The sequence below is a fragment of the Chiroxiphia lanceolata genome, chromosome 3 (genome assembly GCF_009829145.1).
Source record: "Chiroxiphia lanceolata isolate bChiLan1 chromosome 3, bChiLan1.pri, whole genome shotgun sequence".
NCBI classification, from domain to species: Eukaryota; Metazoa; Chordata; class Aves; order Passeriformes; family Pipridae; genus Chiroxiphia; species Chiroxiphia lanceolata.
In genome coordinates, this window is record NC_045639.1 from 65,927,976 (window position 1) to 65,942,778 (window position 14,803).

Below are 14,803 nucleotides of genomic sequence, written 5' to 3' on the forward strand. Positions count from 1 at the left end.
AAAGCACTAGGATCCTGGCTGTGCTGCCGCATTAAGCCCCTTTTCAGCAGTAACCTTAAGAAAACAGGCTCTATCCCACATATGCAGACCCGAATGGAAAAGAGCTTAGCAGTCACCATCTGAGCTCTAAAGGCTTAAAATGTGTAAAGAGAAGCTTGAAAAAAATCGGAATATGCAAACTACTACTAAGGGGCACATGAAATATTGACAAAGAATATTTAATCACTTTTTTTAAAATTTAAAAGCACCTAGACAAAACTTACTATTTAGCATCTCAGTACAAGAGGAAGACAAAATTGAAGGTATTTGACTGTTTTGTCAAACATATATAAGCCTAGCATATATAAGTCACTTCAAAATGCTTAAAAACAATGATTTGGGGCCAATATGAACCACAGCAAATGTTGTTCCTTAGATGTGCAAGAAACTGAAAAAATAAAGTAAGGCTTTTTGTCTCAGAAGAAATGTTGATAAACCCAAACCACTCCAATTCACTTGAAAAATAAGTCTATCCAGAATATTTAAAATGTGTAAACTAAAATGAAAATATTCTGTAACTTTTGAGATTTCTAGGACTAATAGTAAATTAAGCCAGCCATTTTTTAATATCAGGGGCATTATTAAGCACACTAAAGAAAATGCTCTTTTGCACAAGAATTAAGAAGCTCGCTTAAGGTTGCACAATCAGCCAGACACAAGTATTATCTGTGACAAAGCCTTCACAATCAGTCTACTGCTTTGATTAGTAGTTTGACCTTCCTAAACATGAAAAATCACAGTCTCCTCTGTGACTGAATTATTTTTTAATTTGATAAAACTGAATGTGTTATTCATGGATGTCATCCATGGACACAGATTTGAAACAGATGCTCCTAATATTCTTTCTTCCCCTTGTATTTCATCTGCATGAATCAATGGCTGGGTAGGCACCATCTGTCCTTTGTTCTCTGTTGCCAGAATGGGCCACTTCAGAAGGAAAAAAAAAATCATTGTCAGAATTTCCTGGACAATGCAAATTCTGAGCTTAGCCCAACACAGCTACTGAAAAACTGGGATTGAGTTACTTCTTTAATCACTTTGATTAAATCAAAGACTCCTTGTTACTCAAAATAATTTGGGTTAATTATTTTCTTGATTATATGAGACTTTTCCCAGAATCTCCTTAGTTTTTCTGGCCCTTTTTAAAATACCTTTCCAGTGTGTTGACGCATGGAAACTGCAGATCCCAGAACTCTATGAAAGTACTTCCCATGTACTCTCACAATCAATCTGTACAAAAGTACCAACTGTACCTTCTGGACAGTGACCAGTCTACGCATCAAAGAACCTAATTTACCCCATGACCTCAGGTTTGCACTGGCAGTTCATGTTTAGTTGGCTATTTACCATACAATATAAGCATGAATCTCTATCAGCAAGCAAGGCACACTGCTCTGTAATACAGATTTCTTCTTATAATTTACTATTCCACCTACTTCTAATATTTGCAAATTTTAAGTGATACTTTTCTCCATACTGTTGCTGAGAAGTCTGTTGCTCAGACTTAGCTGTGTATTTTTGTGGTTTGCCTCTTTAATATTTCTGTCTGCCTACAAAGAATGCAGGCAAAGAAGAGATTTTTAGAGCAGAAAAAAAAGCAGTAAAAAGATAAACTACTCAACAGAGAGTACCGAGGACTCTGTAAAAGATGAGTGCAGAGGCTGTTAATCAGGGAATCAGACGTGTCCAATCCCATTAATATATATATTCTCACACGGCCAGAGCGTAGCAAGGAGATGTTAAATTGTTAAAGAGGGTGGCGGATCTCAGGAGTCACACAGGATGGGAACTGAAGAAGAGAGCAGGCAAACCCAGGCCAAAGGACATGCTAAATCTAGCTGTGAATCCCCTCTGGTGGGAACCTTTGTTCCATGCTCATCAGCCAGTGGGCCACTGGCTATAGAGGCAGTGTCTGTGGCTATGGGAGGGACTGGCTGGCTCAGGTGGATGCCTCCCCACTCACCAGCCAGGTCACCCCAGCATCTGTGAGCACTGAGTTGTTTCTTCACAGAATCAATTAGGTTGGTAAAGACCTTTGAGATCATTGAGTCTGAGTCTTGTCCTAACACCACCATGTCAACTATACCATGGCACTAAATGCCTCATCCCATCTTTCCTTAAACACCTCCAAGGACAGCGACTCCACCATCTCCTTGGGGAGTCCATTCCAATGTCTAATCACCCTTTCTGTGAAGAAATTCTTTCTAATATCCAACCTAAACCTCCCTTGGTGCAGCTTAAGACTATATCCTCTCCTGTCGCTGGTTGCCTCAGAGAAGAGGCCGACCCCCAATTTCCCTCAAAACCTGAGGTAATCGTGCAGTCCCGTGCTTACTTCAGATACTACAACTTTAACTCGGTCCTTTCCCGTACCACCTACTGCTGTGAGGGGACAGCACACACCAGTACACACCAGTACATCCCCGAGGACCAGCAACACCTCACCCGCTCCATTCACTCACACACACCGCACCATAGCGCCCCCGGTGCCCACCCAGTGTTGGGGAGGCCCACCCTGGCCACCCCTCGCCGCACGCGGGGGGCTTCCCGCGAGAAAAAGGCTTGGGCGACCGGCATACCTACCCCAAACCCTACCACAAGAAGGGCAGCGCTGCCTAAAACCTGATCCCCGCCCCCATCTTGCCCAAGCCCCCGCGGCGGCAGGGACCTTCTCCGCCCCCGTCCCCGCCCGCAGGAGTGGCGGCAGGCTCCCGGCTCCCGCGGCCGCGGGGACGGGCCGGGGGCGCTCGGCGCGGTGCCGGGGCCGCGCTCGCTGGGGGGCGCGCACGGTCACGGCCACAGCCAGAGCCAGAGCCAGAGCCAGAGCCGCGGCCGCTCCGCGGGCGGGGCCGGAGAGTGACGCGGGGCTGCGCGGCGTAAGCAGCCCGGCGGCGGCCCCGGCAACAGGGGACTGCTGCTCTTGCTCCGCGCCCCACCGCACCGACCGGCCTCCCTCCGCCCGCTGCCGGCGGAGCGGACGGGGAGCAGGACGAGGAGAGGAGAGGCTGGCGCCGCTTCTCGCAGCGGCCCCCAGAGCTTTGGCGCCGCAGCCCGGCGTGGCTGGCGGGAGCGGCGGCCGTAGGAAGCGCCCGGGGCGGGAGGAGCCGCCTCGGGCAGCGGATCGCGGCCCTCGGGTGCGAGGCAGGGCCGGCGGCGTTGGAGGAGCCCGAGCGGCGGCGGGGGCCGTGCGGTGAAGATGGCGACCCCGGGGATGGGCTGGCAGCAGCCGCAGCACGGCTACGGCGGCGGCTCCGCACCCGGCGCGGGGAAACTCGGCTCGGGCTCGGCACAGGCGGGGCTGGGCGCCGAGCACAGCCCGGACCTGCACTTCAAAATGAGCAAGAAGATCGCCCAGCTGACGAAGGTGAGGGAGACGCGCCGAATTCTTTGCCACCTCGGTTGTCTTCGCGCTCCGCGGTGTCTTTGCGCCTTGCTATCGCGTGGGCAGGGATGGGCCTGGAGAGGGGCTCGTTGTTGGGATTGGTGGCAAATCCAGGAGGGATGCAGCCGGGTGTGTGCCTCGGAGGCTGCGCCTGGAGCGGCCGAGTTGCCCCGCGGAGCATCCTCGTTCCCCGGGGGCCAGAGCTTGACGTGCCCCGCGGTCCCGCGGACCGGGAGTCCGGGGTTGGAGGCGGACGGCTCACGGGAGCTGCCGCAGTACCGGCCCCCGATAGTTGTGTCCGAACCCCACCTAGCGCGGCCACCTATCCCGGTGTGTAGGAGCGGGTCCCTGGCTGCTGGGCTGGTATTTGATATTTATTCTGTGAAAATTACAGCTTCTCTTCTAGCTCTTTTTTAAGCCCTTCTCCAGATCTCTTTAAATTGTGAAATTCAAGTGTTGCTTGCCTTCCGTTTGCTGTAGTGCTGTTATTTTAGGTGTCTGGTAATAGCTTAAGTGCCTTAGATGGGGAGGGCGAAGAGTGAGAAAATCTCTGGTCTAGCATTGCTGATTGAACAGATTTCATTGTGTCATCCCTAGCCTAGAAAATACATTGTATCTTTCATAGAGGCTGGAGTCAAGCTACGAGGTGTTTTTGAGGGTAAGGCTGGTAGGCCCCGTGTTTCAGATGTAATTGCAGCTGTGATTTACTCAACTTAAAAGAATGCTTTGGTGCTGTAATCTTTCTTGTGTGATGCTCAAGCTGTAGGCGAATAGCCTTGTTTAGGGAATGAGAGGCAGATTATCTTTGTTAAAGAGAAAGCAGAAGTCATTTCTGTCGAGAATTACATAGCTAAAACATTTAAAGGTAATTTAAAAGCACTGTGGGAACTGCTAGTATTCTTCAAATGTATGCTAAAATGGATGAAGGTGACATTTCGTTGGAACTAAGAATGAAGACTGCTGGCAGTCTCACAGCAGAGACAGTTCATATTTATGTACAGTTGATGCACTATCGACCAGTTAAAAATAGTATTTATCATGGCATGCTGTGTACCTTCATGTGTTGGAAAACTGATGACTGAGGGGTATTTTGTCTTAGAATTCAGAGTGCAGCTCCTTTCTATGTTAATATCAGTGGAATTCTAATTTCATAAGGAGAAAAGTTGAATTAAAATAAGCTGAGCAATCTCCTGGGTTTTGCTCCCTGTGCATACAAATCACAAATTAAAACATTAAAGGTGTTACTACAGACTTGTGCTCCCTGAAAGGTGCAGAAAGCACCTGGAGACCATAAACATGTATTAGGCTTACCTGAAGGCCTAGTGCGTATGCAAAGTAATACTTTCAAAGACTAATTTGATTCTGTGTGTGTGTCTTTGATATATTCCCTTACTTTCTCTAGGAAACTACCCAGCAGTTTATAGTTTATTTCAGGAATAGCATTCCCCCTCTGTTGTGGAGTCATTTGTGCATACCCATGAGTTCCACATCACTGGGCATGTGCCCTGTGCACTCTCAGTTATGCATCAGATATCTTGAGGTGGATGTGAGTTAAATATGGATTTAAATGCATGATGATGAAATATTTTGAACATCTGTATCGGAAAATTTAAAAAGAGTGAAAGTAAATACTGTTTTTTCTTCTGATTTTTTTTATGACCCATACTGAGTTCATCTAAAATTCTCTATATTGTGTGCATGTCTGTCCTGACCAAGACTTCAGAGTAGTTCAAATGAGTTGTCTTCTGATTGTGTATTTAAAATGTGAACTATATGCTTGTAAAAGGAGTTTACAAGTGAATTAGTCTTTTGCTGGACTGGAATCTTGTATGTGTTTCCCAGTGACTTGCAGATTCTGGCAATATTTTAATTTGTGCGTTTGTGTTCTGTTTTCAAGTTTTAGGGAGAAAATTTGGAAAATCAGGTGATCTTTACGTTGAGTGAAGGCCTGGAGTGAATAATAGTATTTTTAAATGTAAACCAGTATATAGAGATACTTCTCTTGCACCTATTGCAACAATAAAATTAAGACTTTAAAGATTAGAAGTGCTGTATAAAATTAATTTCATTAAGGTAGAGGTGCACCTTTTGACAGTTTTGTAGTTAGAGTGCTCAGGTGCTACATTTCTGTTTGTTACATGACCTTTCAGAAAGAGAAGCTTAAAAGAAGTATAGAAACTTCTGGGTAAAGTATAATCTATACTTTCTAATCTACTCTAGAATCTGAAGCCTGATTTGATAGCTGGCTGCAGAAATGAATCTTAATAAAGGACTCAAGGTACAGGGAAAAAATATACACCCACTACTTAATGTCTCAAGGTGAGAGTTAACTGTCAGAGAAGAATTAACTTCACTTTGCAGAAGATTTCTTGAAGTAAGTTGTTGCAAAAAAGATTTTAGGATATTTCTATTAAGGTCTTTTGACCAAATTCTGCTATTCTAACTTTGTCAAGTGCTTACTACCTTGTGTGTATAAAATTCCTCTTTGGTAGTTTAGGAACTTAGTTTTAGGAAAGCCACTTCTTAATTGTGCTTCTCAAGTCGTTTAATGTCATATGTAAGATACTTCTCACACACCTTTCAACTGTTTTCTCCATTTATTTATTTTTGACTTCCAACTTTCCTCTAAGAGTGCGTTGAAGATATATTAACTCTTTCTGTGGATTTAGAGCTTGAGTCAGGCACTTTACCAGGTCAAAGCAAACCCACTAATATAGTATAGTTGAAGGAAATCCAAATACGCATTGTCAAAGGAATATCCACAGTTAAGTTATCCAGACAGCTTCTGTCTTCTGACGAAAGAAATGTGACTCAATAGTTTATTTTTGCCTATCCTTGTACAGTTTGTATTATAAACTGTGATTAGGAGCAGAAGAAAATGCTTTCCCTACAGAAGATGCAGGTCACTCATGAATTAAATGTAAAATTCCAAAATTAGGATTCCTCTCTTACTTTCTTGCATCACTTAGAGGGAATCTGATGTTTTAGTCAAAGCAATACAGGAACACAAAGTAAAAGGTGGAATTTGTTTAATAACTGAATTTAATCACTAATTCAGAGTGAGGCAAAATAAGGTAGGAATCAATTTCACTAAGCATAACACTTCTGAAGAGCTTTACTATATTTTTACTTTTGGGCGTGAGAGAAAGACTTACTTGATTTAACTTTAATGTGCTTAATTCACAGGGGAAGTTAAAACAAGTAGTTAGAAATGCAGCTTTAAAAAATAAGATGATACTTCGTGTCATGTTCAAAGACTGCAGTAAATTGTAACTGAAGCAATTTTAGGTCTTCCTCTTCAGTATAAGCTCCTTATTTTCAGGCATTTTGAAAGATCTGTGTAGCAGTTTGGGATAAAGGAGCATCTGACATGAAGATTAAAGCCAACAAGAAATAAACTGCGATTATGAGATTGCATATATGCTTTTGTACTACTGCATGCAGGAGTGCCAATGCAGTGTTGAATTATGCCTGCTGCAGATGAAAATATGCAAACTAATTAAATATATATGCATAAGACAACTGGAATAGAAACAAAAAGCAAGTTGCTGCTACGCTTGCATCAATAGGAGAGAATGGCACTAGTTTTTAGTATTGCCAGAAGAATTCAAGTGGCTTGGTTTTTTGGTTTGTTGGGGTTTTTTTGTTGTGGGGTTGGGTTTGTTTTTTATTCTTTTTGTGATGTAATTTTTAGCTTGAACATTTGTGATAAAGAAATCCATATCCTAAATGTGCCTGCAAAGTCGGTTGTCCAAGCTTTGTGACATCAACATAAATCTTTTACTTTTACGGAATAACTGCATGATCCGTGCTGGGATTATAAAATGAGAATCTTCAGTATTGGTTGTTGTATGGTATTAGTTGCAGACATTTGGCATTAACTGGAGTAGCTCTGAAGAGAAGGAAGCACTTGGGAGCGTTGATTGATAAGAAACTCAATATGACCCAGCGATGTACTCTTGCAGCCCAGAAAACCAGCCCAGTATCCTGGGCTGCATTAGAACTGTGACCAACAGGTTGAGGGAGGTGATTGATTCTCCCCCTCTACTTTGCTCTCCTGAGATCCCACCTGGAGTACTGCATCCAGCTCTGAGGTCCCTGGCATAGGAAAGACCTAGACCTGCTAGAGCAAGTCCAGAGAAGGGCCCCAAGGACTGGAGAGAGCTGGAGCTCCCCTCCTATGAAGACAGGCTGAGAGAGTTGGGGATGTTCAGCCTGGAGGAGAGAAGGCTCTAGGGAAACTCTACAGCAGCCTTCCAGTAACTAAAGGGGCCTGGAAGTGAGCTGAAGAGGGACTTTTTACAAGTGCATGTAGTGATAAGACTAAAGGGGAATGGCTTTAAACAGAAAAAGGATAGATTTAGATTAGGTACTAGGAAGAAATTCTTTCCCTTGAGGGCGGTGAGGCACTTGAACTGGTTGCCCTGAGAAGTTGTGGATGCCTCATCGCTGGAAGTGTTGAAGTCCAGGCTGGATGGGGTTTTGAACAATCTGATTTAGTGAAAGGTGTCCCTGCCCATGGCAGAGGCGATTGGAACAAGGTGATCTTTAAGGTCCTTTCCAACTCAAACCATTGTATGATTCTGGAAGAAGGGTCTGTAAGTGCTATGCAGATGATCTGCATCCTGCAGTTATAATTTCTGTCTATTTAGTAAAAAGAAAAGCTGTACAAATTTCTAATGTTTTCCTTGGTACATTCTTAGAGCTGGATAGTTCAGTTGTGGAAAGGTTTCAAAAAACTCAGTTCAAATACTAAGGCTACAAAGTTATCCGAGGCACATCATACTTGAGTAAACAAGAATCTAGAATCTGAAACTCTTGAGATGAGATTCTGTTCTCAACTCTTCCAACAACTTCTTGTCTAAATTTGGGAAAATGCTTTTTTTTAAAAAAAAAATTTTCTCCTTTGATTTTCATTCTGTTATCTTGTGTTAGAGATAAGTACTTAGACAATAGACATTAAACCAGTGAGTTGCTAGGGGATGTAAATTTATTTCAAAGAATGAAGAGCAATTTTGATGATCTTTAATTCAGATGTTTGTTTCTTATTGTATGTGCTCTTTTTCTGGGATGGTTAAAGGTTTCTCTCAGCTATTGCAGAATGCAGTTCTATGGAACCTTATAAGGTTCCTTATAAGCTATAAGGTTTAACTTATATTAATGATTCTTAACAAAATGTTTCCAGTGAAACTTTGTCAGTTTTTATTTGTAAGTATTCTGCCTCAGGGAACAAAACAACTAAACCTCTTGCAGAGGGTTCATTGTGCATAGGATTATAAGAAAACTAAAAAAAGAACCCTTAAAAACAGGGAAGAAATGTGAATTTAAAAACCTCTGTAGAACTGTTTTGATGTTAGCTGTCATCATGTGATGGTTGATGCCATTAACAGTTTTGTAAAAACTTTGGATTTAGCTTTTTAAGCAGCCTTATGTCATCTCTCCAGTGTGTGTTAACATTGGCAGTAGGCCAGTATTTGCTAACAGTTCTAGGATTGCATGAAAAGAACTGAAATTTTGAGGCGGGTGTGATTTAAGTACATATTTTAATGTCAGTATTTTTCATATGCTTCTGACTGGTAGTGTGGGAATAAATGTTATGTTATTACATTAAGAAATGGTTTTCAAGAACTAAAAGATATGAAAATGTAATATTAGATATTCAATTCATTTACATTTCTCTGGAGATATTCAATTTTGTTTTGTGTTAATTATTCCAAAGATAGCTGAAGTAAGTCTTCTAAGACAGGAGAGACTGAAGGTAGGAACTGAGAAAGTTAGACATAGACGATATTTCTGAAGCAAGTGTCGTAAAATTTTTCTTTTTTAAATCATGCTAGTGTAGTCTCCCCATCTTCCCTGTCAGACTCTTTCCACTTGGTGTTCTGTGTCCTTGTTCTGCAGTAATTATGGTCTTAGCAGGGGATATTCATAGAAGAGAAGTTTTCTGTACCCATAATGGTATAAGGACAAAGATGGAACTGGGTAAAAATGTCATGTCTTTAATACCATCTGGTAGAGTTCAGAAGAAGTAGAGCTTCAAGGCTCTCAATATCTTCTGCAGGCCTTCAATAAAACCATCAGTTATTGTCTTTATCCAAATACTTGCTGGCTGATGTACTGGGAATTGCTTTAAAGCACCTGTGCCTTCCTTCCATGTATTGTAGGACAAGAATTACGGTATTTGGTGTTCTAGTTAGTATGCTCTTTGTTTCTAAAGAAGAGATTAGGCATCTTTAAAAAAGAAAAGGGGGAAAAAAAAGAAAAAGGTTGACAATCCTGATATGATGTCTGGGAACTCTTATTTAGTTCTGTGATTTTCCAATCAGGACTAATTGAAATAACTTAATTATTGTGATACTTAGGAGACCTCAGGACCATATATCTGTCTCAAATGGTTCTTCCATTCATTATCATTGCAAACTTAAGAGGTGAGACATACTTTCTACATGGACCTGGTATGGGTATATTTTAGAGCTCAGTGTTGTGATATGTGTGAATTAGGTCAATGACTTCACAGTCTTTTATCACAAGACATCAAGAAGAAAGAAGTAGGACAAGAATGAAATATTTTTAATATTAAAAAATATATACTCAAGTAAAATTCCTTTACTCTCCACCCACATAGGTTTAATGGTTGTCTAGTAACTTGTAGTTCTTTTGAGACTACTGACAGCTTTATGTTCTAAAGATACTTTCTGTATGTGTGTGTAATTGAAAGTGTGATGGTGTTGAAAAACTGTCTGATCACACATTCACATAAGCTACTAGTCTAAAATGCCTCTTTAAATGCTTGTGCATATATCAGCTTCTCTGAGATCATTTTGGTTTCGGTGTTTTTTCTCCACATTTTACAAACATCCAGGAGAATACTCTAAATGAAGCAGCAATTAAACTGGGGGAGAGGATGAATAATATGACCTGACACCTAGGAACATCGTTTAGTGGTGGATTTGGAAGTGTTAGTTTACAGGTAGAGCTGATGATCTTAAGGATCTTTTCCAACCTAAATCACTCTATAATTCTGTATGTATCCTCTTGCTAATTCTTATTCATTCCTACAATCAAATAATATAGAGTTACAAGGAGCTGGAAAACTGTTAGATGTTATTGCTCTGGTACTTACTTCAGCTGTTAAATCCTATGCATCAGCACACTAAGGATATTTAAAGAAAAACCTGAAAGATAGAGATTTTAGTATGATGTTCAATGTTATCAACATGTCAAAATTTAAAAACTAAAGAAGAAAGAACATGCAGGTCATAAATGAAACCTGATATTGCAACATCCATGAAATTTAAAATCTGTTAACCTTCAGCTGCTTTTTACATAGGATGATATAAAGCTTGTGAAAAAAATTAAGAAATATTTTGAATTTATTTTGATATGGGGTTTTGTTGTTATTACAGTTTTAAGCTAAGTACTGCATGATGAAAGAAGTCTTTTGCAATTTTCTTGATTTAGATAAAATCAATAATATGCCAGTTGAGAATTAAGAATGTAATACTGAAATACTTTCCTCCAGATACAAAAGTTGTAAAGTGGAGAGTCTTTCATGTATTTGAAAAATGAACTCCCTGGAACTGTACAAGGTATTTATAGATTAATTTCTCTGTGCAGTAATAAATTAGCATATGAACAGGACATTGAAGTACTCAATTCTGCAAGGAGATTTTGACAAGTCTTATAAAAATGTATCAGCGGAAGACAGCCTGGGTTGGTTTTTGTTTGTTTTTTTTGTTTGGTTGGTTTTTTTGTTTGGTTTGGTTTTTTGGGGTTTTTTTGTGTGTGTATGTGGTTTTGGGAGTTTTTTGGGGGTTGGTATCTGGAATACCATGAATGCGCAAAGAAGTTGTTTCAAATGGGTGAGACTTGCCACTTCTTTAGAAGTCAGATTACAATTTAATCTTAGACATAGTGTTGTTGTACTTTCTTCAAACGCAGTAAAACTGTATTTAGCAATAGCACTGTTTTTATGTTTGAATATTTATTATTGTCATGCAACCTATTGGTCACACATACTTTGTTTTTTCATGTCTAGAAGTACAATTAGAGGCTTACTGCATCTAATACATGTGCAAAAGTGTTACTTGTCATAAGTCATTGTATTGGTATAGCAACTTCTAGCCTTAAGTAGCTTCTAAGCACTGAAATTATTTCAATATCTCATTCTCTGAACTCGGGCTTTGGCTTTAATAAAACCAGCAATTTTGTCAATGACATTGCTGTTTCCCACCCTTCCAATTCTCCATTGAAAGCTTCATTCTCCTTTGAACTGTGTTGAGGAGGAGGGCATTACCTTAAATAGTCACTAACTTTTTCTTACTGTTTGCAGGCTTACTGTTAAACAAACCCAGCAAATCTCAACATAACATTATGAAATCAGATGTATATGTCTCTTGGCTGATTCAAGTCTGGCAGTAGTAAGCCAGGCTTCTCTGTATTTTTCTAATGACTGATGTCATACCAGTAACCAAAGGCATTGCATTCCAAAAATAACCAGAAGAAACAAAACCAGTCTAAAGCTATTCACCATCTTGTCCTACTTAATGCATATTACCTGGTTCTGTTTCCTCAGTCAGGCTCTTCTAACTGAATGTAGAAGGGTAGGAGGAAGAACAGCCTTTTGCTGCGGTTGTCACTTGGCTAGTCTCAAAATGACAGCTTTTAAAAATAGCTACTGTTAAAAAGTTCATGAAGTCCTTCTTGTTCAAGATGCTGCCATTAAATGAAAGACGACCTTTCAAGTACAAAAAGTAGTATGAGGTGAATATAAGAAATACTTACTTTCGATTTTCATTTTTATGAGATTAAAGTAATCTTGCCGTCCAGTTTCCTAAAATTTAACTTCTAGAAACCTGAATTGTAATGTCTTTATAAGCAGGTGCGCTGTAATCCAAAGATTTTTAATGGAACAGTGTTTTTGCTCAAAACATGACTGAAAGCTATAACTTTTAGTAAAAGGTGTCTGACACTGCCTTCTTAGATCTCGTATTTTGCAATAGGTATGCTGATGTCTTTGGATAGGTCGTACTCAAATGTATTACAGTAATCTTCTGTGACTGTCTTTGTCCTGTCAAAATTTGACAAATGAAAATAAAGGTAAATTATTTCTGTAATAAAGGTTAAGAAAGGACTTTAATTTTTTTATTTAACTGCTTTGTATAATTATAAGTGTAGATTTCATTCTTCAAATGTAGTTTATTGTAGCTGGTAGTAATAAGTAATCAATTATATGTTTATAGGCTAAACAAAGCGCAACAGCTTGAAAAATCTGTATATGTGTTTCTTCTCAACATTAACCTGTATTGCCTACATAGTTTATTTATTAAAAAAAAATACTTTTTCTGTTGTGCCACGGAATGGTAGAAATTTATTTGAAACTTCTAATCTGTTATTATGGTTGTTGTTCACTAGCTTTTCATATTGTATCTAACATTATAGTGTTGATTTACAGTTCCATTAACTTGCTATGCCATAAAATTCAGTCAGACCTTTCTTTTTCCCCTCTTTTTTTTTTTTTTCGTTTCTTTTGTTTTAAAAGCATATGTCCATTTGCTTTATGCTGAGCCTGGGCTTTGACACAAAGATCAGTTTACATGTTCTTTGAACTGACCTGGGTGTGTTCTGTGGCCATTCGTTCTCCTCCCATGATTCTTGTCTTGCCTTTCATTATTTCCATGCTCTGCTTCACATCTTGTGAATGGTCCATATTGTGGATCAAAAAGGTATACATGGCAATTTGGTGTATTAGGTATATTCTGTCTTACCTCGAAATACTGAATGCAAACAGTTGCAATTCTTATTATGTTTGGACAGGCACTGCATTAGTAAGTATCTCCCTGCACCTTCTGTACAAGTGAAGAGCCTGAAGCAAGTTTAGCTTCTGTTCATTTGCATTCTTTTTCATAGCTATGAGTTGATACTGTAGGATAAACTAGATTTCAAATCCCAGATTGTTGGGTTTCTGTTTTGTTTTGGGTTTTTTTTGACAAAGCTGTTTGTGTAATAGATGATTTTCCTCTAATGGAAATTTTAAAATGTTTTGGGTTGGGGTTTTTCTGTTGTTGTTTTGTTTGTCTTTTCTTTTTCTGTGTGTGGTTTTGTTTGGTTTTTTATGGACTTATGCTTGCTGGTCCTGAGGGAAACTAGATTTCCTGCTTTTAAAACACTGTTAATTTGGTGAAGTTGGAGACAGAAGTAAAATGCCTGTTCACTATAGGATATCGAAAAGAGTTGCATGATGATCATAAACTGTAGCTTCTGTGTGTGCCTATATGAAATTTTTGTAAAGAAAGTCTTAATGAAGTCCTGACTCATGGGGTACATTTGACTCTGGATTTGCTATTAATCTTGAGCCTTGTCTGTTCTTATGTGTAGAAAAGGGATTCTTATAGAAAAAGGAATAATTTGTTTAAGGCTACAGAAAGAAATAAAGTTCTCTGGTCTGGGAAGCATAAAAACCCAGTAGCTTTGTCAAAGAATTGAGAGTAGTCTTAAGTTTATCTACAAGAACTGATTGACATATATATGTTAGTGAAGGCTGAGGCTGTATGTGTGCTTTGTGGAAGACTTGTGAGGCTCTGCCCCTGTGAAGAGGAGCCTTGTCTGACACTTTGCCCATCGGCTGTGTTGGCACTGTTGAATTGTTCTCTTGCCCCGTGTTGCTCCGTGGCCGGCCGGGCGGCAGCTGCCGCTCTCCGGGGTGCCGAGTGCCGGGCTGCCTCGACGTTTTAGCTTCACTGGTGTCAACAGCAGCCGAGTTTTACTTGGTTTATGCAAACCAGTACATTTCCCTAGTGGCAAGATCTCGTTAGAGGCCCGACTTATATAACTACAATTTCCCAATCCTTTTATGTAGTCAGTGTGGCGAGCTATAACATTGATTACGCTGAACACGGTGAAGGTAAGTGCAGTGAATTATTTCTGAAAGTGTGTGCCATGCCATTTTGTAGTGTCTTCACAAAAACCAGGCCAAAAAAAAAAAAAAAAAAAAGGACAAAGAAGTGAAAATAAAAACAAGCACAAGCACTGACATTTTTCAGAGAGTTCTGTCAGCTAGCAAATTAAGAAGTGTTTGAGTATATCTGAATAGGCACCAGTACTTCATTCACATTGTTGGGATTCTGAAAGGGGGGTTCATGTTTGATTTTTCTAAAGCTGACTTAGGAAACATACAGAAAAAATCCCTTGATTTATTCCTACAGGATTTGTATTTGGGTTTATTCTGTTCTGAAATAGCTGCATTTTTAGCTTTTAAGGACCTTAAAAACTTGGAAATACAATTGTCTTGTCATGAAATTCATTCAAGGTATGTATTCTATTTCTGAATGCTGCCCACAGTATCTAAGATTTGCAAGCCCTCAAAACAAGAGGAAATTGCGT

The 14,803-nt window shown here is 40.0% G+C and overlaps 1 protein-coding gene across 7 annotated transcripts in view; it reads left to right on the plus strand.

Moving 5' to 3' along the window:
* Positions 1 to 2,904: 2,904 nt before the first annotated feature.
* Positions 2,905 to 14,803, plus strand: part of FAM184A (family with sequence similarity 184 member A) — a 76,962-nt gene continuing 65,063 nt past the window's right edge. For 3 of the 7 annotated variants that reach the window (XM_032684479.1, XM_032684480.1, XM_032684484.1), the window contains exon 1: positions 2,907 to 3,403. In XM_032684479.1, coding sequence (XP_032540370.1) covers positions 3,236 to 3,403 — 168 coding nt within the window. In that variant the 5' untranslated portion in view covers positions 2,907 to 3,235. Of the gene's footprint in view, positions 3,404 to 14,803 lie in introns of all 7 variants that reach the window. The other 4 variants (XM_032684482.1, XM_032684483.1, XM_032684485.1 and 1 more) reach the window with 3 other exon arrangements.